At 35.6% G+C, this 23,741-nt stretch overlaps 1 protein-coding gene across 7 annotated transcripts in view; it reads right to left on the reverse strand.

Moving 5' to 3' along the window:
• The window catches only part of EZH2 (enhancer of zeste 2 polycomb repressive complex 2 subunit), a 67,096-nt gene that overhangs the window by 9,202 nt on the left and 34,153 nt on the right, over positions 1-23,741 (reverse strand). For 2 of the 7 annotated variants that reach the window (XM_012768163.2, XM_012768158.2), the window contains exons 4-9: positions 19,275-19,391; positions 15,927-16,047; positions 14,551-14,691; positions 12,909-13,011; positions 12,180-12,343; positions 1,234-1,325 (exon numbers count right to left, since the gene is read on the reverse strand). In XM_012768163.2, coding sequence (XP_012623617.1) covers positions 1,234-1,325; positions 12,180-12,343; positions 12,909-13,011; positions 14,551-14,691; positions 15,927-16,047; positions 19,275-19,391 — 738 coding nt within the window. Of the gene's footprint in view, positions 1-1,233; positions 1,326-12,164; positions 12,344-12,908; positions 13,012-14,550; positions 14,692-15,926; positions 16,048-19,274; positions 19,392-22,703; positions 22,883-23,741 lie in introns of all 7 variants that reach the window. The other 5 variants (XM_012768160.2, XM_012768157.2, XM_012768164.3 and 2 more) reach the window with 4 other exon arrangements.

The following is a 23,741-nucleotide window of genomic DNA, read 5'->3' on the forward strand; positions in this document are numbered from 1 at the left end:
CGATCTACTTAAAAGCGAATCTTAAGAAGAATTATATACCTAATATACATTGAGTTAGACTTCCTATTCAAGGTTTAAGATAATGCATACCTCTTCATGGTAATATTTAAAGCATATAAGAAAAATATAAAACACATACACTTAAGCAAGTGACTTTGTCACTTCCTGTCTTACTATTAAAACATTCAGGGTTTTTTTTCCTGTGAGGGATACATAGCCACAGGACTTCCAGAACAAGACTGTAAGAGTTACATTTTGCATTATGAAGTATAATAATCCAATCTCAGAAAGTATAAAACAATGGTAAGAGCATGGTTTATAGAAAGACCACAGAAACATTTTAGATGAGCCAAATAAAATTCTGCCTTGTAAAGAATATTATAAAACAGTACTTAAGAATTCCATTTTTTAGTGGAAATAGAAGGGAGAAGTTTGAGAGCAGCCAACAGTTTTATACTTCATTCTACAAAAACCAAATTGCTTAAAAATAGGATACCTTCTGCAGGTGCCATTCAATGAATCTTCTGTCCAAAATCCAACAGGGAATATATACCCATTTAGTTCCTAGGTAGGAGTGGCTTGGTTCAAAGAGGGGAAATGGTAAAAATAAGATAGTACCCGTAAAAAAACAACTTTTCTACCTAATATTTTCCTAACCCCTTACCTTTTCTCCATCATTAAAAAAAAAATCTGTGGGACCTATAAATATAGCTAAAATGACAGTGGGTCTAAAACTGCTACAGGGGACATAGCTATGAGAAAGGCTTAGGAGCTACTGCATATGATTACCAAGTTTCTGGTTTCTAAGTGGGCTATCTCTGTTTCACACTCTCACAAACTTAGTGGAATGTATAAAAGTCCTTGATCCTAAAGACCTTGAAATGTTGCTGAAGAGATAACACAGATGAAAAAAGAAAAATAATAATACAAGATTAATGAAGGACTAAAATGTGCAGCATATGAGCTAATGGAAGAAACAACATGGGTAAGAAAACTCTACCTATTATATGGCCCATAAAGGCATAGGTGTAGACAGGTTAATGCTGACTGCATCAGCTCTACCAAAGTGTAAAAAAAAAAACGTGTTTTTTTGGGGGGTCATGACAGCCTACAATTGAAAAGCCTACAGCACCTGGTATTCCCAGGTGGTCTCCCATCCAAGTACTAACCAGGCAAAGTGCACGATTAAGACTTCTCAAATACCCTCTGGAACAATAAAGCACTAAATCTTACCAAATGTTGGTAACACTGTGGTCCACAAGGTTTGTTGTCTAGAGCTGTTTCTGTGTTCTTCCGCTTATAAGTGTTAGGTGTTGCATGAAAAGCTGCAAAATAAAACAAAGAATCCAAATATAACTGTAAAATATTTATTTTTTCACTTTCCTGATTCCACTGGAAAAGTCAATTAATAGATTACAATCTTGCTAATAAATAGTTTACATTACTTTATACAACTTCTTTCAAGCTCTTACTGAACTATCAAAATGTATTCTCCACTCCTCCTCCTCTAACCCCAAGCAGGAAGGAAAAACAGTAAATTCTGGAATGATTAGCGATTTTTTATTTTCTCCTTGCAAGTATAATTGACACACAAACTATAAACTATGATTATATAAACATTTATTTAAATTGAGTCTTTAATATCACTATATAAGCAGTTGATATTCCCTCTACAATGAAATCAGATTTCCTATTTTTAATCGAAAGGATTCTGACATCTATATTTCTTGATTTCTTAAAAAAGGTCATCAACTTGTTAAGTAGGGAGAAGAAAGAGATACCATGTTACTAGTTAAAACTCATTTTTAAAGATAAAGAGGAGAGCACCAGATTACTAATATTCAAATCCCCCAAATTACACCCAATTCAAGAACGTACTGAGAGCTTACACATCAGTGCCTTTCCACAGGAAAACAAAACGGTCAGACATAACAGGTTTTAGAAAGATAACATTGTTTGACACTTCAGACTCCCAAATAATGTGATAGCAAAGATTCAAATGATGATACACTGATACATGAAAGCAGGGTGAACACATACCAGTGTGAACTTGAGAGAATAATTTGTGAAAGCTTGCTTCCTTGTGTTATTATACAAGGACAAATGCTAGAAATGCTAATTGAGAATTACACACGATGAAAATCATTTTAATTTGGATAAAAACAAGTGGCATATTCACAAAGCATTTTTAAAAAATATTTGTAAAAAGCCATACTTAAGTTGAACAGAATGTAAAGAGGATATAAAGACAGATTGATTATGGGAAGAAAGGAAAAAAGAGGACAAAGTTATGTTTTTAAAGTAGACATCAAAGTTCAAATTTTGTCAAGTGTGTGAGCTAGTTTCTTCCAGAACAAGAGCCTAATACGATATGATTAATCTGGCAGTGGATTACATTTTGACCAGCTGAAGATCCCTAATACCAAGACTGAGCATATATAGAAGCTTAAGGTCACATCAGCAGCAAGGAATCACATCAGTCTATTAATAAAAAACAAGATCTTCATCACCTAGTCAACACAGACTTAGCTACACATATTTGGTAAAATTTGTTTTTGTTTGGATGCCTCCTCTAGTATATTCTATATATATAGACTGATCTTGTCCCCTCTGAGTGAAATACACAGGCACAGATGCATGTATCCGTGTACACACAAACACTCCTGAGAAAGTACACACACGTGCTCGTGTACAAATGCAGAGAGCGGCCTCTGCTGGCCCTGAACTAGAAAGTATCTGTTAATTAGCTAGATGCTCATTAAGCCAGATTATACAATAGAAACAAGAACAACTGTGAAATTAACATACTAATAGTCTCAAGTTACTTCAAAAAATTGAAAGGTGTCATTCATAATTTCACATTGTATTTACCTAAAACTTGAAGAGGAACTATTTTTATGACTAGATTTCCTTCAGAAGAATTTCAAACTTCAATTCTTAGGAGAGAATAGTCATATAAAGAATTCCCTCTTCTAGAAATGTCTTGCCTGTTTTAGATTCCAGAATATTAAACATGATCTTTTCAAATAGGCTTTTAGTATCCAAAAGTTATTAAAATATATTTCAAACTAAATGTAATAAGGGGAGAGAGATTATATAATATAAAATTCCCTGATGAGAAAAATTACTAGGAAATTAAGGCAAGACACGTTTTAAATTTTACAAAACAGAGAGAACATGGATATGGAGGGCACTTATTTTTTAAATAGCAAAAGCAACCTATAAAATTTGGAGGAGAAATCTTACCTAAACATTTTCAAACAAAGGTAAAAGATTTATAAATTATACAACAAGTTCAGCTGTTCTCTATACCTATATATGAGAGTAAATTGGCAGTTCTAAAAAATGGCTAAAATATACTGAGTAGCCTCTTAGAATCTTGTAATATTTCACCAAAATAGTGACACCTCAAATACAGACCTGTGGAATCAAAGAATTATAGAGGCTGAGTGTGTTGGCTCATGCCTGGAATCCCAGCATTTTGGGAGGCCAAGGCAGGAGGATCACTTGAGCCCAGGAGTTCCAGACCAGCCTGTGCAAAATAGCAAGACTCTGTCCCTACAAAAAAAAAACAATTAGCTGGGCATGGTGGCACATGCCTGTAGTCCCAGCTACTCTGGTGGCTGAAGCAGGAAGACCACTAGAGCCCAGGAGTTCAAGGCTGCAATGAGCTATGATCACACCACCACACTCCAGCCTGGGCAAGTGAAATCCTGTCTCAAAAAAAAAAAAAAAAGAAAAAATAGAGTTGCAAAAAACCTTAACAATCACCTATTTCCAAATTAGAAAACAGAGGAACAAAGAGAATAATTTGCCTAAGTACCTCATTCAGTACTCCTTTTTACTACATGAATAAAGAAAATAACTTCACATCTTTATAATGTCTTTGAATCATTAACATGAGCATATACCAATTATCTTAAAAACTTTAAGCTTGGCCGGCGCGCGGTGGCTCATGCCTGTAATCCTAGCACTCTGGGAGGCCGAGGCGGGCGGATTGCTCAAGGTCAGGAGTTCAAAACCAGCCTGAGTGAGACCCCGTCTCTACCATAAAAATAGAGAGAAATTAATTGGCCAACTAATATATATATAAAAAATTAGCCGGGCATGGTGGCTCGTGCCTGTAGTCCCAGCTACTCGGGAGGCTGAGGCAGGAGGATCGCTTGAGCCCAGGAGTTTGAGGTTGCTGTGAGCTAGGCTGATGCCACGGCACTCACTCTAGCCTAGGCAAGAAAGCGAGACTCTGTCTCAAAAAACAAACAAACAAACAAAAAAAAACACACAAAAAAAACTTTAAGCTTGTTGTGATAAAAATAAATGATCATAGATCAGTATAAAATGTCAGTTTTATACATTAACTTCTGCTTAAGGTACTGATCTTAACTACTCTGACTAGAACTTGTTAAGCAACCTTGTTGCTTTATTCTTGTTAAGAATAAATTCTTACTGAATATATTTAGAGTTGGGATTATATAAATTATTTCATGTGTCTATCACAGATATCAAGGAGTACCTCACAAAATAAAAACTGTCAATATTAGCACATAGCATAACAGTGATAACAGCAACAACAGTGGAAGAATCTAACAAACTAGCGAAACACACTAAGAGTTTGTAGCCAGTATCTCACGGAATGCTCATAAAAATTCCCCAGGCAATAGAATCATCTGCATTTTATAGATGAGGAAAACAGATTAAGAGGGGGCTAGTCACTTTGTTAATTACAAGACAAATATGAATTCAAGTATATATGAACTTTTAACTATTACACATTCCAAAATGTTTTTAAAAAGTCAGCCATCAATTACAAACTTTGAAATATCTTCTTTGAAATTCTAACCATTTAACACATTAAAATTTCTTCAATCAATATCAATACACATTCCAATAAAAATATTCAAACAGATTTTCACATAATATCAAAAAAGGACAAATTGACATAATTGGGTTTGTGTGTGTCTATGTGTACACTTATTTGTTATTTTGGAGATAGGGTCTCGACTGTTACCCATGCTGGAGTACAGTGGCAAGATCACAGCTCACTGAGACTTAACCTCCTGGGCTTAAACAATTCTCCAACCTCAGCCTCCCAAGTAGCTGGGACTATAGGCATGTGCCACCATACCCAGCTAGTTTTTTAATTTCTCTTTTTTTCCCCCCAGAGACAGGATCTTGCTATGTTGCCCAGGCTGGTATCAACCAATCCTCCCACCTCAGCCTCCCAAAGTGCTGGAATTAATAGGTGTGAGCCACCACATCCAGCCAATGGTTTTAGATTTAAAATGGATTCCTTGGATATTCAGGTAATAATACGTGTAAACATTTTTTCCATTAAAAATTCTACTTGTGGTCCTGTTTAAGCACACATGGACAACCCAAGTTTACTTTCCCATGCTTAATTCTCTTCAGGATTCCCTTCCTGCTTTCTCCCCATTAGAAATGTTCTGTTACCCACTTCTTTATACCCAAAGTCAATTTAGTACCTGCCCATGGTTCCTCAAACACAGGGACTAGACAATCCAAAGACAGATCAGATAGTCAATTTTTGCCTTAAGACTTGATAAAGAACTACCATGATTTCAAGTTTGCAGGAAAACCAGCCTCTAATTTACAAAATGGATTGTGGTGTAAAAGTTATCAGGAATATGAAGTGTGATCAGTTCTAACCAAAACCATTTATCCCTCAAGATTCATTAGAACATTCAAGTCCCTCTAATAGAAAAGTTTCATAGTCTAGGGTATTGGGTTTTTGGCCCAGAGGAATTACCAATCCCCTACCATCAAACCATTTTCCTTACTTTAAAAAAAAAAAAAGAAAGAAAGAAAAACACTCCTAACATCTAAATAATAAACAATAATATCAGTAAGGCTATCAACATAGAAATAATACAAGCAGTTAATATCAAAAAAGGTTCTTTCACCTGGAAGTTTAAAAATTCTCCCTTACACAATGAGTTAAAGAAAAAATATAAAACAAAATTTTAACTTAAAATAGAAAACACCAGCCAGTAATCCTAGCACTCTGGGAGGCCAAGGCAGGAGGACAGCTTGAGGTCAGGAGTTCAAGACCAGCCTGAACAAGAGCAAGACTCTACTAAAAATAGAAAGAAATTAGCTGGACAACTAAAAATATGTAGAAAAAATTAGCTGGGCATGGTGGCACATGCATGTAGTCCCAACTACTTGGGAGGCTGAGGCAGGAGGATTGCTTGAGCCCAAGAGTTTGAGGTTGCTGTGAGCTAGGCTGATGCCATGGCACTCTAGCCCAGGCAACAGAGTAAGACTGCCCCCTCCAAAAAAAAAATACACAAAAAACCCCACCAAATATCAGAACCTAAGTTGAAATAGTGCTCTACAAACAATTCACTGTGTTAAATACAGTGTTTGACACTGGTTAAATCCAAAAAAGAAAGCATGAAAATATAAACATTAACTCATAAACAGAAAAGTGGAAAAACTAGTATCACAGCTGGTTCTCTGAGGAAAAAAAAATACGTAAAGTAGATTTTTAAAATAAAATATATAAACCACTTATTCTCATCAAAAAAGGGAAAATGAAATACATAAAAACAAGAAAATATTCACAAAAATAAAAGCAATTGAAACAATCATTAAAGAACACATAGATCAACTATATATTTTTTGTTTGTTTGTTTTGAGACAGGGTCTTACCTCTGTCATCAAGGCTAGAGTGCAGTGGAATCATCATTGCTCACTGCAGCCTCCAACTCCTGGGCTGAAGCGATCCTCCAGCCTCAGCCTTCTAAGTAGCTGGGACTACAGGTGCACACCACCATGCCTCGCTAATTTTTCTATTTTTTTTATAGAGATGGGGTCTTGCTCTTGCTCAGGCTGGTCTCAAACTCCTGGCCTCAAGCGACCCTTCCACCTCAACCTCCCAATGTGCTGGTATTACAGGCGTGAGCCACCATGTCTAGCCAATATAAATTTCAAAACCTGGATATAAGGGACAATTTTCCAAAACTCACCCAGAAGAAAAAGAAAATTTATCTCTATATACTAACATCACTAATTTTTTAACACTGTACTGAATATACATGCTAATGCAGTTTAAAAGTAGAAAGAAATTTAAGTTAAAAAGATTAGAAAGAAGGCAAAACCATCAATAGCTGCAGAGTATAATTTCATAACTGGAAAACTCAAAAGAATCTACCAAGAAACTATTATAAACATGAAGACAACTATTATAAATATGAAGACATAAAGGAGCAGGGCCCAAAATATTTAAGATATAATGGGAAAAAGCCAAGCAACAGCAACAAATTAATAGCCAGAAATAATCTCAACAAAAAATGTACAAGAAGTACATGAAAACTTGACATGTTATTAAAGGACACGAAAACAGACCGGTATAGTTAGACTTAATTAACCCTTAGGTAATTTATAAATTTAATGGGATTCCAATAAACCCACCACCAATTTTTTTTTTAACTAGACAGACTGATTCTAAAATTTATACAGAAAAACAAGATTAGCCAGGAGATCTTTGCATAAAGCCTCATAGACAGACAGACTAAAGGAACACAAACTTGAAAAACAGACCCAAATATTATACACATGGCAATAGGCAATGAAGGAAGTATCTCAAAGCACTGAAAGATAAACTTTTTTCAATAAATAGTATTGAAATAAGTAGGCAACTCTGGAGCTAAGGAGGAGGATATAAAAAATGAAGCCTAAAAATGCTAGAAAAAAAGGTGAGGAACTCTTTTATAATTTTGGAATGGAGAAAGCCATTCATAATTCAACTACTTTAAAAAAATTTTTAACTTTGTTTGTGGAACTTTTACCAAACAACATACTAGAAAAAAAAACTGCAACTCATCTCAAAAAACCTAATCCTGATTATAAAGAGCCCCTAGATATGAATAAAAGACCAATGAGCTAAAGAAGAAAAATAGTTCACAGAAAATAAAATATAAATCTCTTGAACATAATATAGGAAGATACCCTCATTTGGAAGAAAAACACAAATTAAAACTACACTAAAAACCATCTTTCACTTATAAAATCAGTAAAAAAATCAAAATCAGTTTGGTGACACACTCTATTGACAGGATTCTGAAAAAAAAACCACTCTTACTTTGCTGATAGATCTTTATATGGCAGGACATTTAGCAATATTTAAATAAAGTTTTACCAGGAAACTTGAACTTGTGGGAAATGGGTACAGGTATGTGCAAGGTTATTACACTGTGGCAACATTATAGCAAAAGGCTCAAAAACAACCCAAATGTTTGCTTTAAGCAACCAGTTGTGTAAGTTACAGAGCCTCCTGAAGTAACTATGCCGCTGTACAGATTGGACTAATACCCACAATATTAAGTCAAAAAAGGGAAAAGGATGACCACTATGGTACCATTTGAATAAATGGTGGGAAAGAGAAGAATATATTTATATTTGCCAAGGAAACTGTAAAAGATATAAGTGGAGTGAGGTGAAAACTCAATAGATGGGGGACAGAGGCTGTAGGGGGACTTCTCTGGACACATTTCTTTCCCTTTTTTAATTTTTTCCAGCATATTATGGGGGTACAAATGTTAAGGTTACGTATATTTCCCTTGCCCCCCCTGATCCCCCAAGTCAGAGCTTCAAGTGTGCCCATCCCCCAGTTGGTGCCCTTCACACTCATTATGTATGTATATACCCATTCCCTCCCCCCACCTTCCTGACACCCAATAGATGTTATTCCTATTATGTCCACTTATGTGTTGACCAGTTAATACCAATTTGTGGTGAGTACATATGGTGTTTATTTTTCCATTCCTGGGATACTTCACTTAAGAGAACGGGTTCCAGCTCTATCCAGGAATATTCAACAGGTGCTATGTCACTGTTGTTTCGTATAGCTGAATAGTACTCCATGGTATACACATACCACATTTTATTAATCCACTCATGTATTGATGGGCACTTGGGTTGTTTCCACATCTTTGCGATTGTGTACTGTGCTGCTATAAACATTTCGAGTGCAGGTGTCTTTTTCATAGAGTGACTTTTGTTCTTTTGGGTAGATGCCCAGTAATAGGATTGCTGGATCAAATGGTAGATCTACTTGTATCGCTTTAAGGTATCTCCAAATTGCTTTCCAGAGGTTGAACTAGTTTGCAGTCCCATGGACACATTTTAATATTTTTTTGAAATGTAAAACATCTGAATGAGGATCTATTTAAAAAATAATAATATCATGCCTGTAATCCTAGCACTATGAGAGGCCAAGGCAAGAGGATCGCTTGCACCCAGGAGTTCAAAACCAGCCTGTGCAAGAGTGAGACCCCATCTCTACAAAAAAAGAAAAATTAGCCAGGCGTTGTAGCATGCACCTATAGTCCCAGCAACTCAGGAGGCTGAGGCAGGATTGCCTGAGCCCAGGAATTTGAGGTTGAAGTGACCTGTGATGACATCACTGCAATCTAGCCAGGGTGACAGAGTGAGACTCTGTCTCAAAAAAACAAAAATAACAACAACAAAAAAACCCAAAACACAATAGCTAGTAGGAACCAGGAACTATTTTAAGTATTTCACACACATTAATTCATTTAATTCTTATAACAACTCTATGAGGAAGCACTACAGATTTCTCAATGTAGAGATTTAAAAAAAAAACAACAAAAAAAACTAAAGCACAAAATGCTATGCTTAACATACAGTCATGCAATGTATAATGACATCTGAGTCAATGACAGTCAATGACACGAGACCGTGGTCCCATAAGATTATGACATCATATTTTCCCTGTACCTTTTCTATGTTTAGATGCTTACTATCGTGTTCTAGTTACCTATGGTATTCAGCACAGTACCATGCTGTACAGGTTTGTAGCCTTGGAGCAATAGCCTATCCCATACAACTTAGGTATGTAGTAGGCTATACCACTGAGGTTTGTGCAAGTATATTCTATGATGTTTGCACAGTGACGAAACTGCCTAACAATGGATTTCTTTTTTTTTTTTTTTCTTTCCCAGGAAAAGGCAGTGAGACTAACAATGGATTTCTTAGGACATATCCCCACTGTTAAGCAATGCATGACTGTATATAGTTAATGATTTATTTAACAACTTATTTAACCTAAGAAAAATATACAGTGTGTGGCATTTTATCAAAGTTAGCACAAAGCAATGAAATACCTGTAGATTTTGTGAAGGCTAAATTATGAAGACATTGGCTCTAGTGTAAAAAGAAAGAAAGGTGGGCCTAGCAGTGTTGGACCCACTGCTACTAAAACTAAATGCTGCAAGCAGCAGCTTACTAGTCCCATAAAAACCTTTATTAAGGTAAAATGTTTCCCTCTTTTTCTCCCAGCTTAAAAATGAGATAATTAACAGGTTCGACCGCGGTTCATCAAAATTACTCATCTCTAGGCCAGGCACGGTGGCTCACGCCTGTAATTCTAGCACTTTGGGAGGCCAAGGCGGGCGGATCACTAAAGGTCAGGAGTTCAAAACCAGCCTGACAAGAGCAAGACCCTGTCTCTACTAAAAATAGAAAGAAATTAATTGGCCAACTAAAAATATATATAGAAAAAATTAGCTAGGCATGGCAGTGCATGCCCTGTAGTCCCATCTACTCGGGAAGCTGAGGCAGAAGGATTGCTTAAGCCCAGGGGTTTGAGGTTGCCGTGAGCTAAGCCGACGCCATGGCACTCTAGCCTGGGCAACAGAGTGAGACTCTGTCTCAAAAAAAAAATTACTCATCTCTAAATAGCACAATAAAATAATTGTAATAAATAATGCTTAAAAGTAGTATCCTATATCTGTGGTTTATTTATACAACAAAAAAGGTATATTAAATGCTGTATCTATAAACAACAAATTAGAAGGATCCTTTCAATGATTTCAAAATACAGCTTCCACCCAATTCTTTTGCTATAATGATATCTGAACACAATTTACAATATTCTTAATAAAAATTAGATGTAAAATGATGGTGTGTAAAGGAGATTTAAAAGACAATTAAACACAACTATTTTAAGGGATTAACAGTCCAACAGCTGAACCAACAAATGGATGACTTACTATGGATTATTAAAACCACCAAATCATCAATTTAAACTAGATTAGGAGTGCAGACAACAGCAACATGGAGATGGAAATATAATGATAATTCTAAAAATATACTTCAAGTTTTCCTAATTTAAGATAACTAAAACACTAACATGTCACACACAAAAACAAAACTTAATACTTCCAGACCAATACACACAGTCTGCAAATTATGAGCTGCAGCAAATACAAGTAGATAGAGCAAAAACTTACAAGGAGGTGAAACATAACTGCTTGAACAAGCTTATTAACATTAAGCTACACCAGCGGATGATGAGGGGATAATCTGTAAAAGGCAAGCACGGGAACTCAAATTGGGACAGCAATGTGTGGCCATTTAGTAGAGGGGAAAACAACTTCACATAGACTCAAAAGCCCCTAAAGGTATTACAATGCCATAGATAACACACTAAAATATAATATGGGAAAAGCTAAACTTATTAAATAAACTATTCTATTTAGGAAAATTAGGAAGTATTAAATATATTTTCAAAATGTACCTCAAAAGCAGTTGATGCTTTTTAAACTGCATTTAAATAATTTAAGTTCTGTAAACCAGGAAAAGTTACTAAGGAATCTCATTCCCTAGAAATGTTGGGGTGGGAAAGTACTATTGTATGTACCATACTTAAATTTCATTAGGAACATTTTATGTTTTACTTGTATTCAAATGCAGGTATTTTAAAATGCAACTTATTCAGAGGACAAAAAAAATTTGACTCTAAACAGATGAGAATTTATAAGACATCTTTTTAGTCAATTTCTTATTCAATACAATTTATTCATCAATATCAGTAGTGTTGGTCTGGGCTATCAGCTAATTCATAATAATAGTTTTATTATAAAACTGCTTAGTTAGCATTTATGGAAAAATCACTGACCTGTATTTTGAATTAGTGGGAACAATAGTCCAAATTAAATGCATGCAAAAGATTTCACAGCAATCCTCAAGCAACAAAGTAAAATCAATACTGGGATCTTAACATATTTTCCAATATTTAACAAGATTAAATGATACATTCTAGTTGTAATAAATGATAGCACATTCTACGTTTGCTTTAAGACATAATTCCACAACAAAGATAAAAAATGAAAACGTACAATAATTGCACTTACGATGTAGGAAGCAGTCATATTTAAAACATCGCCTACAGAAAAGCGTATGAAATGAATGTAAGCTTTGCTCCCTCTGAACAGATTTAGCATTTGGTCCATCTATGTTGGGGGTACATTCAGGAGGAAGTGCGCCTGGGAGCTGCTGTTCGGTGAGTTCTTTATATCTGACATTAACCAAGAAAAATGTAAGTAAACATGAAACAAAAATCACTTTTTTGAAAATAAAGTTTCTAAATGGTTTCCATGTATCATTTTTATGTTTATCTTGATTAAAACACAAAGGAATGGTTCTAACCTAGAACAATCTTTATTTAGATAAAAAGTTATGCCTGGTATTATCAAGAATCAAACTCATTAATATGATCCAGGTATATCATTAAAAAGGATATTATATTTGTTTTAATTAAATATCAACTGTACTAAAATTTCTACCAGTATCCTGGGAAATTTTCCTCTAAATGTGCTACTGTAAATTATAGGTATGTGCATATAAATACATGTATGTGTATGTGTATACATACATAATGTTTATATATATGTATCTACAGGAAATGCTTCGGAGTACAAAACAGAACACATATATACAGATACTGCTTCAAGTATCCCGCAAACACTGTGAACCAATGAAGTGGGGTGGTTCGCCAGCTGTATTAATTTCATTTGTAATAAACCAAAGTGGTGAGGTACATACCATACAGGGCAAGTTTGCCACAAAAGAACAAATCTTACTTTTCCTTTAGTTCTTCTGCTGTGCCCTTATCTGGAAACATTGAGGAAATGGCTTCAAAAATTTTATCGGAAGGAAATTTCCGAGGTGGCCGGCTTTCCTTATCTAAACAGGAAAATTACGAAAGAAGAAAAAAAGAACGGAAGTAAACAAGTTTTCAATCTTTTCGTTTTCTCTATCCAACTATATCTCTGTAACACAGGTGATTTTCTAAGAAATCATCAACTTTGTGTTTCACTTACATCTATGACATTTCACGTGTCTGGTATGCCCATAGGTCAAACACAAAATTCAAATTCAAATTTGAAAGGTTTTAAGAGCAAGGGGAAGGCCAGGCACGGTAGATCCTCCTGTAATCCTAGCAATTTGGGAGGCAGAGGCAGGAAGATCACTTTAGCAGGCTGCAGTGAGCTATGATCACATCACTGCTTTGCAGCCTGGACAACAGAGCAAGACCCTAATCTCCAAAAAAAAGAGAGAAAAAATAAAAAGGCACTAAGAAGCAGAAACCTAAGTTCTAATCCTAGCTCTGCTACTAACTGAACCAGGGCTGATCACTTAACCTGATCACTTAGTCTGTTTCCCCATCCATAAAATGGAGCTGAACTAGATGATCATTAAGGTACTTTTTTGTTGTCTTTTTTAAATAGTATACTTCTTTTTTTTTTTTTTTTTTTTTTTTTTTGAGACAGAGTCTCACTTTGTTGTCCAGGCTAGAGTGAGTGCCGTGGCGTCAGCCTAGCTCACAGCAACCTCAAACTCCTGGGCTCAAGCGATCCTCCTGCCTCAGCCTCCCGAGTAGCTGGGACTACAGGCATGCGCCACTATGCCCGGCTAATTTTTTATATATATATCAGTTGGCCAATTAATTTCTTTCTATTTATAGTAGAGACGGGGTCTCGCTCTTGCTCAGGCTGGTATTGAACTCCTGACCTTGAGCAATCCGCCCGCCTCGGCCTCCCAAGAGCTAGGATTACAGGCGTGAGCCACAGCGCCCGGCCAAAATAGTATACTTCTAATTACAATTTTTTCCCAAATTCTTCTATGCTGCTTTAATATAAGCTTTGCCAAGTAGAGAACACCACCTATCAGCTCTTAAGATTGGCTGTTTTGCTGGTAAGTAATAAAACTAGTATTGGGGTTAAAAGCATGGGCCCTGGAGTCAATTAGGCCCAGATTATCATCACAGCGTTCAGGATTCTGTTTCTTCCCAATAGTGTAATCTTACATATGTTACTTAACCTTTCTAAATGTATCTCCTCACATATAAAATGGATCTGATAATAATATCTACCTCATGAAGCTGTTTTGAGGATTAAGTGAGCTGGTGCACATGAAGTGATAAGCATACAATTTGTACATAGTACTAAATGATCAATATGTTATATATTACAATGATGATTATGATGATTGCCTAAGTGAAGCCCCCTCAAAAAAGAGTGTGTTTTTTTACTAGCTAAAGTAAACAAAGACGCTTAAGTGGATCATGAAATATTGCAAATAATATTCTAATTTTGATCATAATACTATCAATGTGATACTTAACAATGAAAGAAAAAGAGAAGGAACTAAGTTCTACTTTTGATCTATTGTTTTTGTAAGAATGCTATACTGGCTACACAGAAACCTAATAATCAGACATACCATCTCTGTGATCCTCAATATCTTTCTGTTTTTCTTCTCTTTCATCAGGGTCATCTCCATCATCATCATCATCATCATCATTATATTGACCAAGAGCATTCACCAACTCCACAAAAATTTCATCATTTATAAACCCACATTCTGAAATTCATCAAGTCAAGTGTCAGAAATACATAGGGAAAAGTAGTATTGATGAAAGTTTATATATGCTTTTTCTACCTTGGAAGAAATAGCCACAGACTATCAATTAGCACAACATTATTATTAAAATGAGGGGAGGAAAAGATAAAATCATTTTTAGAACTAGCCTTAAGCAAAGTCAGGATGCAGATTTTACCTTCAATACCTGCCGCTTTCTCTTGAATCATCCCTCCCCAACACGTTCCAGTGCCTAGTACTGACCCAGTCCTCCAGGAATTACTATAATTATGGAGTAAATCTCCTCTCAAACAATGGATCTGTCCTTTAACCGGTCACTTCAGACTCTACTTTCCACTAATAAAGACAATGGATGATGATGATACTACAAATATTACCCTTCTTTCAGACACTTTACCAGGCCCTCCTAAAAATAAAAAAAACTGAAGCTATGACTCTTAAAAATTGAACTTCAGGAACCGCAGTAGCTTGTGTGAAAGGTATTTTCGAGCAGTAGGGCCTTTTGGAGCCCATATGCCACAAAAGCAGAGCTCCAATCTTAATTAGTGTTATTATTAATAATACTAAAGAATCTTAAAGTCTACATACACTCAAACAATCTCTATTTAATTTACATGTATTGCCATTGTAACTTATGTTATAAACAACTATAGATAATTATCAGGTGGCAAATATGACCCTCCAATGTAAAAAGCCTTAGGGAAAACAATGAAAATTGTGGACTTGTGAGCCCAGGCTAGTCCTTTTTAGTCCAGTGAAAAACTGAATTTTTTTTTTTTTTTTTTTTTTTTGAGACAGAGTCTCACTTTGTTGCTCAGGCTAGAGTGAGTGCCGTGGCGTCAGCCTAGCTCACAGCAACCTCAAACTCCTGGGCTCGAGTGATCCTTCTGTCTCAGCCTCCCGAGTAGCTGGGACTACAGGCATGCGCCACCATGCCCGGCTAATTTTTTTATATATATATCAGTTGGCCAATTAGTTTCTTTCTATTTATAGTAGAGACGGGGTCTCACTCTTGCTCAGGCTGGTTTTGAACTCCTGACCTTGAGCAATCCGCCCGCCTCGGCCTCCCAGAGAGCTAGGATTACAGGCGTGAGCCACCGCGCCCGGCCAAAAACTGAATTTTAATATTAAAAATTTATTTTCACACTTTTGCTTAATAATCCAAAGTACATCTCCATTCTTTAGTCATTTTCCAAGAGAACAAACAAATGGCTCACCTCTATCCCCATGGACTTTCCCATCATAATTTTTTATTAGTTCTTCAATGAAAGTGCCATCCTGGTCTAAAACTTCATCCCCCATATAAGGAATGTTATGCAAAACAGTTTCATCTTCCACCTAAAAAGTAAAACAAGTATTTAAAAAGCTAAGTATCCAAATATTTTTAAAAAGTCAACGTGAGATAACTAAAACATTAACTTTTTTTTTCATAAGTAGATGTCTTTACCAGTTCTCCAGATTTAAGATACTAGTCAGCAAACTCAAAAATCTATCAAGGAATAAAAGACTTCTCTCACCAATAAGCATATCTGAGAAAAACTGTTGACAAGAAAAAAATAAATTTAAGAAAAAACACTATACTTAATCTAATATATCATCAATAATTAAAAACTTACTTTTTTTTTTTTTTGAGACAAGGTCTCTGTTGCCCGGGCTAGAGTGCAGTGGCGTCAACATAGCTCACTACAACTTCCCACTCCTGGGCTCAAGCGATCCTCCTGCCTCAGCCTTCCGAGTAGCTGGGACTAGTAGCTGGGACTAGTAGTTGGTGCACGCAACTACACCTGGCCAATTTTTCTATTTTTTGTAGAGATTGGGTCTCGCTCTTCGTCCGGCTAAAACTTACCATTATTTTTTGTTCCTCTAAGAAAGGAAAAAATGTTCCAGATTACGATGAGGCATCATCAATTAAGACACATTCCTATTTCAAATGTTATGTGTCTTAGAACTGATGAAATATAGTTTATCAAGATCAACTATAAATATCCATACCAAAAACCTATCATAAGATTTCTAGTTATTTAATCAAATTCAAAATATTCAATATAATAAAATTCTAGGGATGTAAAATAGAGTATCAATAATCCATTAAAGTTTATACCTAAAGGATTTATATTTATATAAAACAAGAATATTCTACAAAAATGTAAAATATTTCAATACTTAGATGAACAGTATGTATATCAAACTTGACAGTGCTGGTAAAGATGACAGATGAGTTCATATCAAGGTTTGGAAGACACAGGGAAGAAAAAGGGTGTAAATTTGTAGGAAAGGGGCCAATCAAAGAAAAGTTCAGAGAGAATGGAGTACTTAAGAATACAAAGGAAAGAAAGCTGACAATGATGGGAGGAAAGGAATAATTTTCAATAAAGAATAAAAATGACACTAACTGTAGATGAAGACTGGACAGTTCTGAAGTACATGTTTAAAGAGACTAATTCAAAGTAAGGATAGGTCTAAGTCTTACGAGGTCTTTGAACAGGGTATTGGTTAAAAACAATTTTAGAAAGATAATTCTGATAAACAGAATGGACTAAGACTGACTGGAGGACACGATGGCATAGGCTGGGACCAGAATTGTGACTAGGTTCAACAGGGAAGACGACACTGGGAAAGGCCATGAAACACACAAGACTGTTCAGCAGCAGCAGGCAGGAAATTCAAAGAAAAGGAAATAATCTCAAGTAATCCCTAAATAACAAATTTTGGACAACTGAAGAGTTCATAAAGAACTTCATATATATAAAATGAAAATTTAGACTTTAATGTATTGATCATTCAGATTCAAGCTTACATAAACAGTAGAATCCTGTTTTCATCTCATCTCACTTGCACTAATCCCATTTAAAGTAGGAGTTAATATTGGCTTATGTTCAAAAAAATTAAGTGATATTTGGCTATTTTCTCTTCCCAATTGTATCCACATAATCTTTGCTCCCCAAAATATGTCCTCATCATAATAAGAAGATAGTCTGCCTAATTTACTTTGGTCAATGACCAACAAAACCCACATGATTCATAAATAATATTTATTGACAAATTTAAACACTAAATTCATTCAGAATTTCAGTCAGTAAAAATATGAAACCTCAAAGTCTTACAATATCATTCTCAAGCTAAATGGTTTTGTTTGTTTGAGATAGACTCTTGCTCTGTTGCCTGGGCTAGAGGGCCATGGCATCAGCCTAGCTCACAGCAACCTCAAACTCCTGGGCTCAAGCAATCCTCCTGCCTCAGCCTCCCAAGTAGCGGGGACTACAGGCACGTGCCACCATGCCCGGCTAATTTTTTCTATATATTTTTAGTTGTCCAGCTAATTTCTTTCTATTTTTAGTAGAGATGGGGTCTCACTCTTGCTCAGGCTGGTCTTGAACTCCTGACTTTGAGCGATCCTCCCGCCTCAGCCTCTCAAAGTGCTAGTCAAGCTAAATGTTTTTGAATAAATTCTTCAATATACAAACATATGGAACTGCAGAAGAGTAGTTGGTTTACTTTTGACTCTCCACTGTAAAATGTGTTAAGAGAAAAGTTACTCTGTTTCTAAAGACATTAGAAACGTCTATTTTTTTAACCTAGTAAGCAATTCTCTAAAGTAGTTTCACCAAGGATTTCCTTCAACATTTTATTAGCCTTCCCACTTTATATATCAAGTAATAAAACTTACTTTCTCTCTCTTTTTTTCTTCTTAAAGAGATAGGGTCTCACTCTGTCACCCAGGCTGGAGTACAGTGGCATGATCATAGCCCACTGCAGCCTCAATCATAGCTCCCTATCGCCTCTAACTCCTGGGCTCAAGTGATCCTCCCACCTCCACCTACTGATAGGTAGGACTACATGCATACCACCACGCCCAGCTAATTTATTTTTTTGTAGAGACAGGGTCTTGCTATGTTGCCTAGGCTAGTCTCAAATTCCTGGGCTCAAGGGATCCTGCTGCCTTGGCCTTCCAAAGTGCTGGGATTATGGGTATGAGCCACTGTGTCCAGTCATAAATTTTTTATTTTTAACAACACAAGTCAAGAATGCACACTTGAATTTCTCTTTTGTCCCACCCTCCTTAATTTTACTTCTATAAAGAGTTAAATACTAGCAGTTCATTATAAAAGTTATTAGACCAGTAGAAATATGTTAAAGTTTTTGTTTTATAAGCCCCAAGAATATGTCACAGTGTACATTATCACTTAGTAACATGCTGCCTAAAATTATTTTAAATAGTAAGTCCTTAATTAACATAAACTCAAAGTCAGACTGAGATTACAGGATACTAACTTCTTCAAGGATAACAACTATTAAATATAAGCTTCACCTTTTAAGTGTTTTTAATCCTAGGTATGCTTTTTGCTTAACACTTTTCCTTTGGAAAGTATAGGAAAAAGCAACACTGTAAAGGCTTTTTAAAAAACACTGTATTAATCAGTTTTTAAAAATCACTCTAAGTGCTATCATTTTGATAGCTTTTTAAATTTATACTATCTTGATTTACCATGACTAGAGAATGATCTATGCTTTTTTATTTAAAATAAGTTATTATGAAGTAAGCAGAAGATACCTTATTTACATACCATAAAATTCTGCTGTAGGGGAGACCAAGAATACATTATGGGTACTGAAGCAACTGCATTCAGAGTCTTTAATGGGATGACTTGTGTAGGAAAATCCAAGTCACTGGTCACCGAACACTAAAACAGAAAAAATAAAATTGACTCAAGAATAAAAGGACAAGCTTAAGCTGTAGCCATCATGTGTAAAGAGATACTGCCTACTTAAATAATGTTGATTAAAAAAATCATTTCTTTACCTAGGACAATAAAGATCATAAAAACCAAAAAAGATTCTCTCTTCTCTCTCTTTTACTTAGGGAAAAAAATTCTTCAGGTTTTGCAAATTTTCAAAACTCTTCAACCCTTCCCATACTTACCCATATCAATAAGAATCAAAAATTATGTTTATGTCAGACTCAGCAATCTGATAAACTGCTCCATGCTTTCACTAGAAAATTTCCTAGCTCATGTTAACTTCTCTTACATCCTAACTACATAGAATAGTTACATATATACCAAATATGCCACTTAAATCTTACTTAAAAAGAAAACTTGTTGGGTTAACCTTTCTTATCTTTATCTTTCCTTTTAAAAAACCAAGTATCATTTGCTGATATTATCAGATGATATACAAATATAAAGGATAGATCTGAGTCTCAATCATAACAAAATGGATTCAAATCAATTCTGCAAAACTGTAATCTCTGAATAACAGCTAATATTATTAAGTACTTTGTATGTGCTAGGTACTATTTTAAACACATTGCATGTCTTATCATATTTAGTCCTCATTAAAACACTGTAAGCTGGATACTATTCTTAACTCCCATTTTACAGGTGAGAAAATTAAGGTAAAGAAAGGGTAGGTAACTTGCTCACAGTCACACAACATACAGGGCTAGAACTGAAACCCCAAAAGTCTGACTCTGGAGCACCTGTTCTTACCCACTACACATATTGCCATGATGCCATATTTCTATAATATATAAGTACACACAGTCCCTTGAAATACTGTATTCCATGCACTCTATCAAGATACCAACTTCGAGGCACACCATTATCTTCTATATCACTAAGGAAAAAAAGGTTGTTGAATAAACTATGATATAATGCTTTATTAACACAGTGATTCTAAGATGCACATTGGTTTCAGATGTTAAAATATTAAAAATTTTGCATCTTTGATTCTGTGAAACATGGTTTAAAAAAACCACAGCACTTTCCATGCTGTCTGGAAATCCAGCTTTACTTAACACATACTATTACCCAAGCATCAGGCCTCCAGAGCCTTCTAAAAAATACTCAAGGCAAATATTCATAATCTAGAATCAATGAAAATAGAGCAAAAAGATTTGAAGTAGTAAAATGAAACCAAAAAAATCATATATATATTATATATATATATATACACATACATATTAAATGTTTAATTTTTATTTAAAATGTCTTAAAAATAGCAGAACTAGGTCTGGTGAAATCAGAGTAGAAATCTTTGGCATACAGACCACACCTAACCCTCAGCATTGCATCAGGCTGGTGGGATAATCTCCCAATCATCACAGTCACTGCAGCACAATAATAATTCCTTCCTTAGTGGAAGTAAAGGTTTAAGAATATATTAGTTACGAAGAACTGTGACAGTGATTAATCTATAAATTTGCTTTCCAAAAAGGCAAAGATAAAGACAATAATAACAGAAAGGTTGTAACTCAAGTAAATAAGAAGGTATCAATGGCTTACTAACACTGCTGCACCCACAATCTTTCCTTTTCCCACCATTTGGCCTCTAAGACAATTCTTCATCCATCCATCCACTAATCCAATAATAACAGCAGTTAACATTTATTGAGCACGTACTATGTTGCAGGCACTGTGCTAAGTGCTTATATACATTATCTTAATTATTCCTCATTATGATCTTATGACAGTTTTAGCATCACAACTTCATAAATGAGGGCACTGAGGTTCAGAGAAGTTAAATAATTTGACTAGTTAGAAAGGTTGTAAATTACAAAACCAGGATTAAAACCTAAGTCTGACTGTAACACCCAACACCTTAATTACTGCACTATGGTTCTTGCCCCTGAGATGCTCAAAGGGTAAAATAATAACTATAGCCATGCAGTATCTGCTACATAAAATAGAGACATATGACAATGTTACAAGAGCATCTCCTCTGCCAGCTTTCTCCTCTTATTCTATTACTTCCAAGTTTTCTTTCCTCCTATCTATTTAACTGGGTAAGGGGGGGGGGTTATATTAACAAATAAAATATTACATACCAACCAACAATTTTAAATACAAAATAATTTTATTTCTTAAAAAAAAAAAGTTTTGGTTTTCGTTTTACACTTGGTGGGAATAGATTAATTCTGTGGCTTTAATTCTGAAGCTGAGCCAACGGGGAGTGGGCTGCCACTGCAATTCTGACTAAATCCAAGGTCTCACGTAAGTTTAGACAGTTGAATATTCTTTTCAACTACTAGACAGAAAGGACATTGGCTTTGCTTCATTTTTGTTTGCTATGGTGATGAAGAAAATGTTCTGAGTATACTGAATGAAGTCAGCTGATTTTTCCCAAGAACAGAAGAACTTACAGAAGCACAGAAAATACGAAGGCATACGCTGCAGCCCTGAGTTCTGCTTCCAATCCCATACCTCGGTCATACTCCAATACCCCATCATCTCAGTTCTGAGTCACACAAGAGTCACCAAGGGACAAGAAATGAGCTCTCTGAGGGCAAAAGCACCTGAGTTAAAATGTGGTTTTACCTCTCTGTCTTGAAACAATACTCAGCACAGTGTCTCAAAAAAAAGTAGGCACTCAAAAAATGTTTCTGGAATGAACCAACTGCATTTCCTGATTTTCTCTAATGGAGGCTTCAATTTCTATTTAAAGCTGAGAGAGCACCTGTTTAGAAAACTAATGATCTCCCCCTATACCTCAGTATATATGTAGTAGCCCTAGAAACCTATCCCATTCTTTAACTATTAAACTTAACTAATAACCATATTCCTTTCATTTATGAAATATTCAAATGCAAAAGCATTTGTTGCTAAAACAAGTTTGGGAAAAATACTCAAAAATCCCAGTTACTTACAAGCAACCTTTTTTTTCTTTGAAAATGTATCATCCTTGACAATTTATATAATTAAGTCTCATGTCATTCACAGTAGTGAAAAGAATTTTGACCTCATGGGTCTCCACTGATTTTACCTAATCAGAGACATGTGTCCTGGATTTGGGAACTCACTAGGAGACCTAGATCAACAGACTGAATTTTCTAATTCTAGATCCGACTTAAGGGTCACACAAGAAAGTTAGAGATAATTCATCATCAATGGTAAAGAAAGAAAAAAAACTAGACTAGTTATCAAGGATGCTACATTTTCAGAGAAATGCAGCTTACTGGTAAGTAACCAGGTTCCTCTGAGGATGGATAAACTTACATCAACCAGCTGGTACAATAGGCGACTGTGTGGCTGGACCACTGGGAGCTGGAGAGGGAAGTCAAGCCAAAAATAGTAGTTGTAGGAGTACACAACCAAACTGAGACTCTTGGCAGAAGGCTGGTTCCAAGTAAAAACTGTGTTATGGAAAATCGTAGAGGGAAGAGCAGGTGAATGGCCTGCAGGGAAGGGAAAGAAATTAACACACCCTACTATGTGCCAAGCACTGTGCTAGAGACTTTAGCAAAGTTAACTTCTTTAAAATTCACAACTGTCCTGTAAGGTAAGTATGACTCTCCATTTTATAGCAGGACATCCCAAAGGATAATAGCCACAGCCAACTTGCCTCAGAATAATCTTTAACATGAGAAGGGTTAAGTCCAACTTCCATATAGTAGGGGGAAATATACCAGTCAGTCAAGTAAAAAATATTCTAGGTTACTGGTTGGTCCATTTAACTCATGCCGGAGGCACAGTGAACTGCTGACATTATCTAACATTCTTTAGCCTTTCTGTGTGAGAACAATGAGGAAAGTACAGGAAGGTTGTCACCCTGGAGAGGAAGGGTCAGGAGAAAGCATTAGCTGCTGCCAACCCTAGAGAAAAGCTGACAGTGATTTCTGAAACACCTTATTATACTCCTCAGGAATTTGAGAAAGAAAAGATAACACACCCAAGTTTTAAATTTGCTAGCCTTCTGGTGAAAATGACAGTGTATATAATTTAAATTCAGACTACTTTTGTGTGAAGGAAGTACTGAAGAAATACTGGAAAGAGAGAAATATTGTTTGGATAGTTTTAAAAAGCTCAGTAATAGAAGTGAGTTCATAACCAGGTTTAGAAGACAAAAGAGGAGAATGGTGATTAAAGAAGATATTTGTGGAAAAAATGAGTGGCTCAAACAGGAGAGGGGCAGAAATAAAAATGGGTAGAAAAAAAAAATCCAGTTAAGATCTTGATGTAAATGTATCTAATGAAAGCAACTAATCAAGGGTGTTGGAGATAAGGCATGAAAAAGAATGGTTCATACCAGTTTGT

The sequence above is a fragment of the Microcebus murinus genome, chromosome 9 (genome assembly GCF_040939455.1).
Source record: "Microcebus murinus isolate Inina chromosome 9, M.murinus_Inina_mat1.0, whole genome shotgun sequence".
NCBI lineage: Eukaryota > Metazoa > Chordata > Mammalia > Primates > Cheirogaleidae > Microcebus > Microcebus murinus.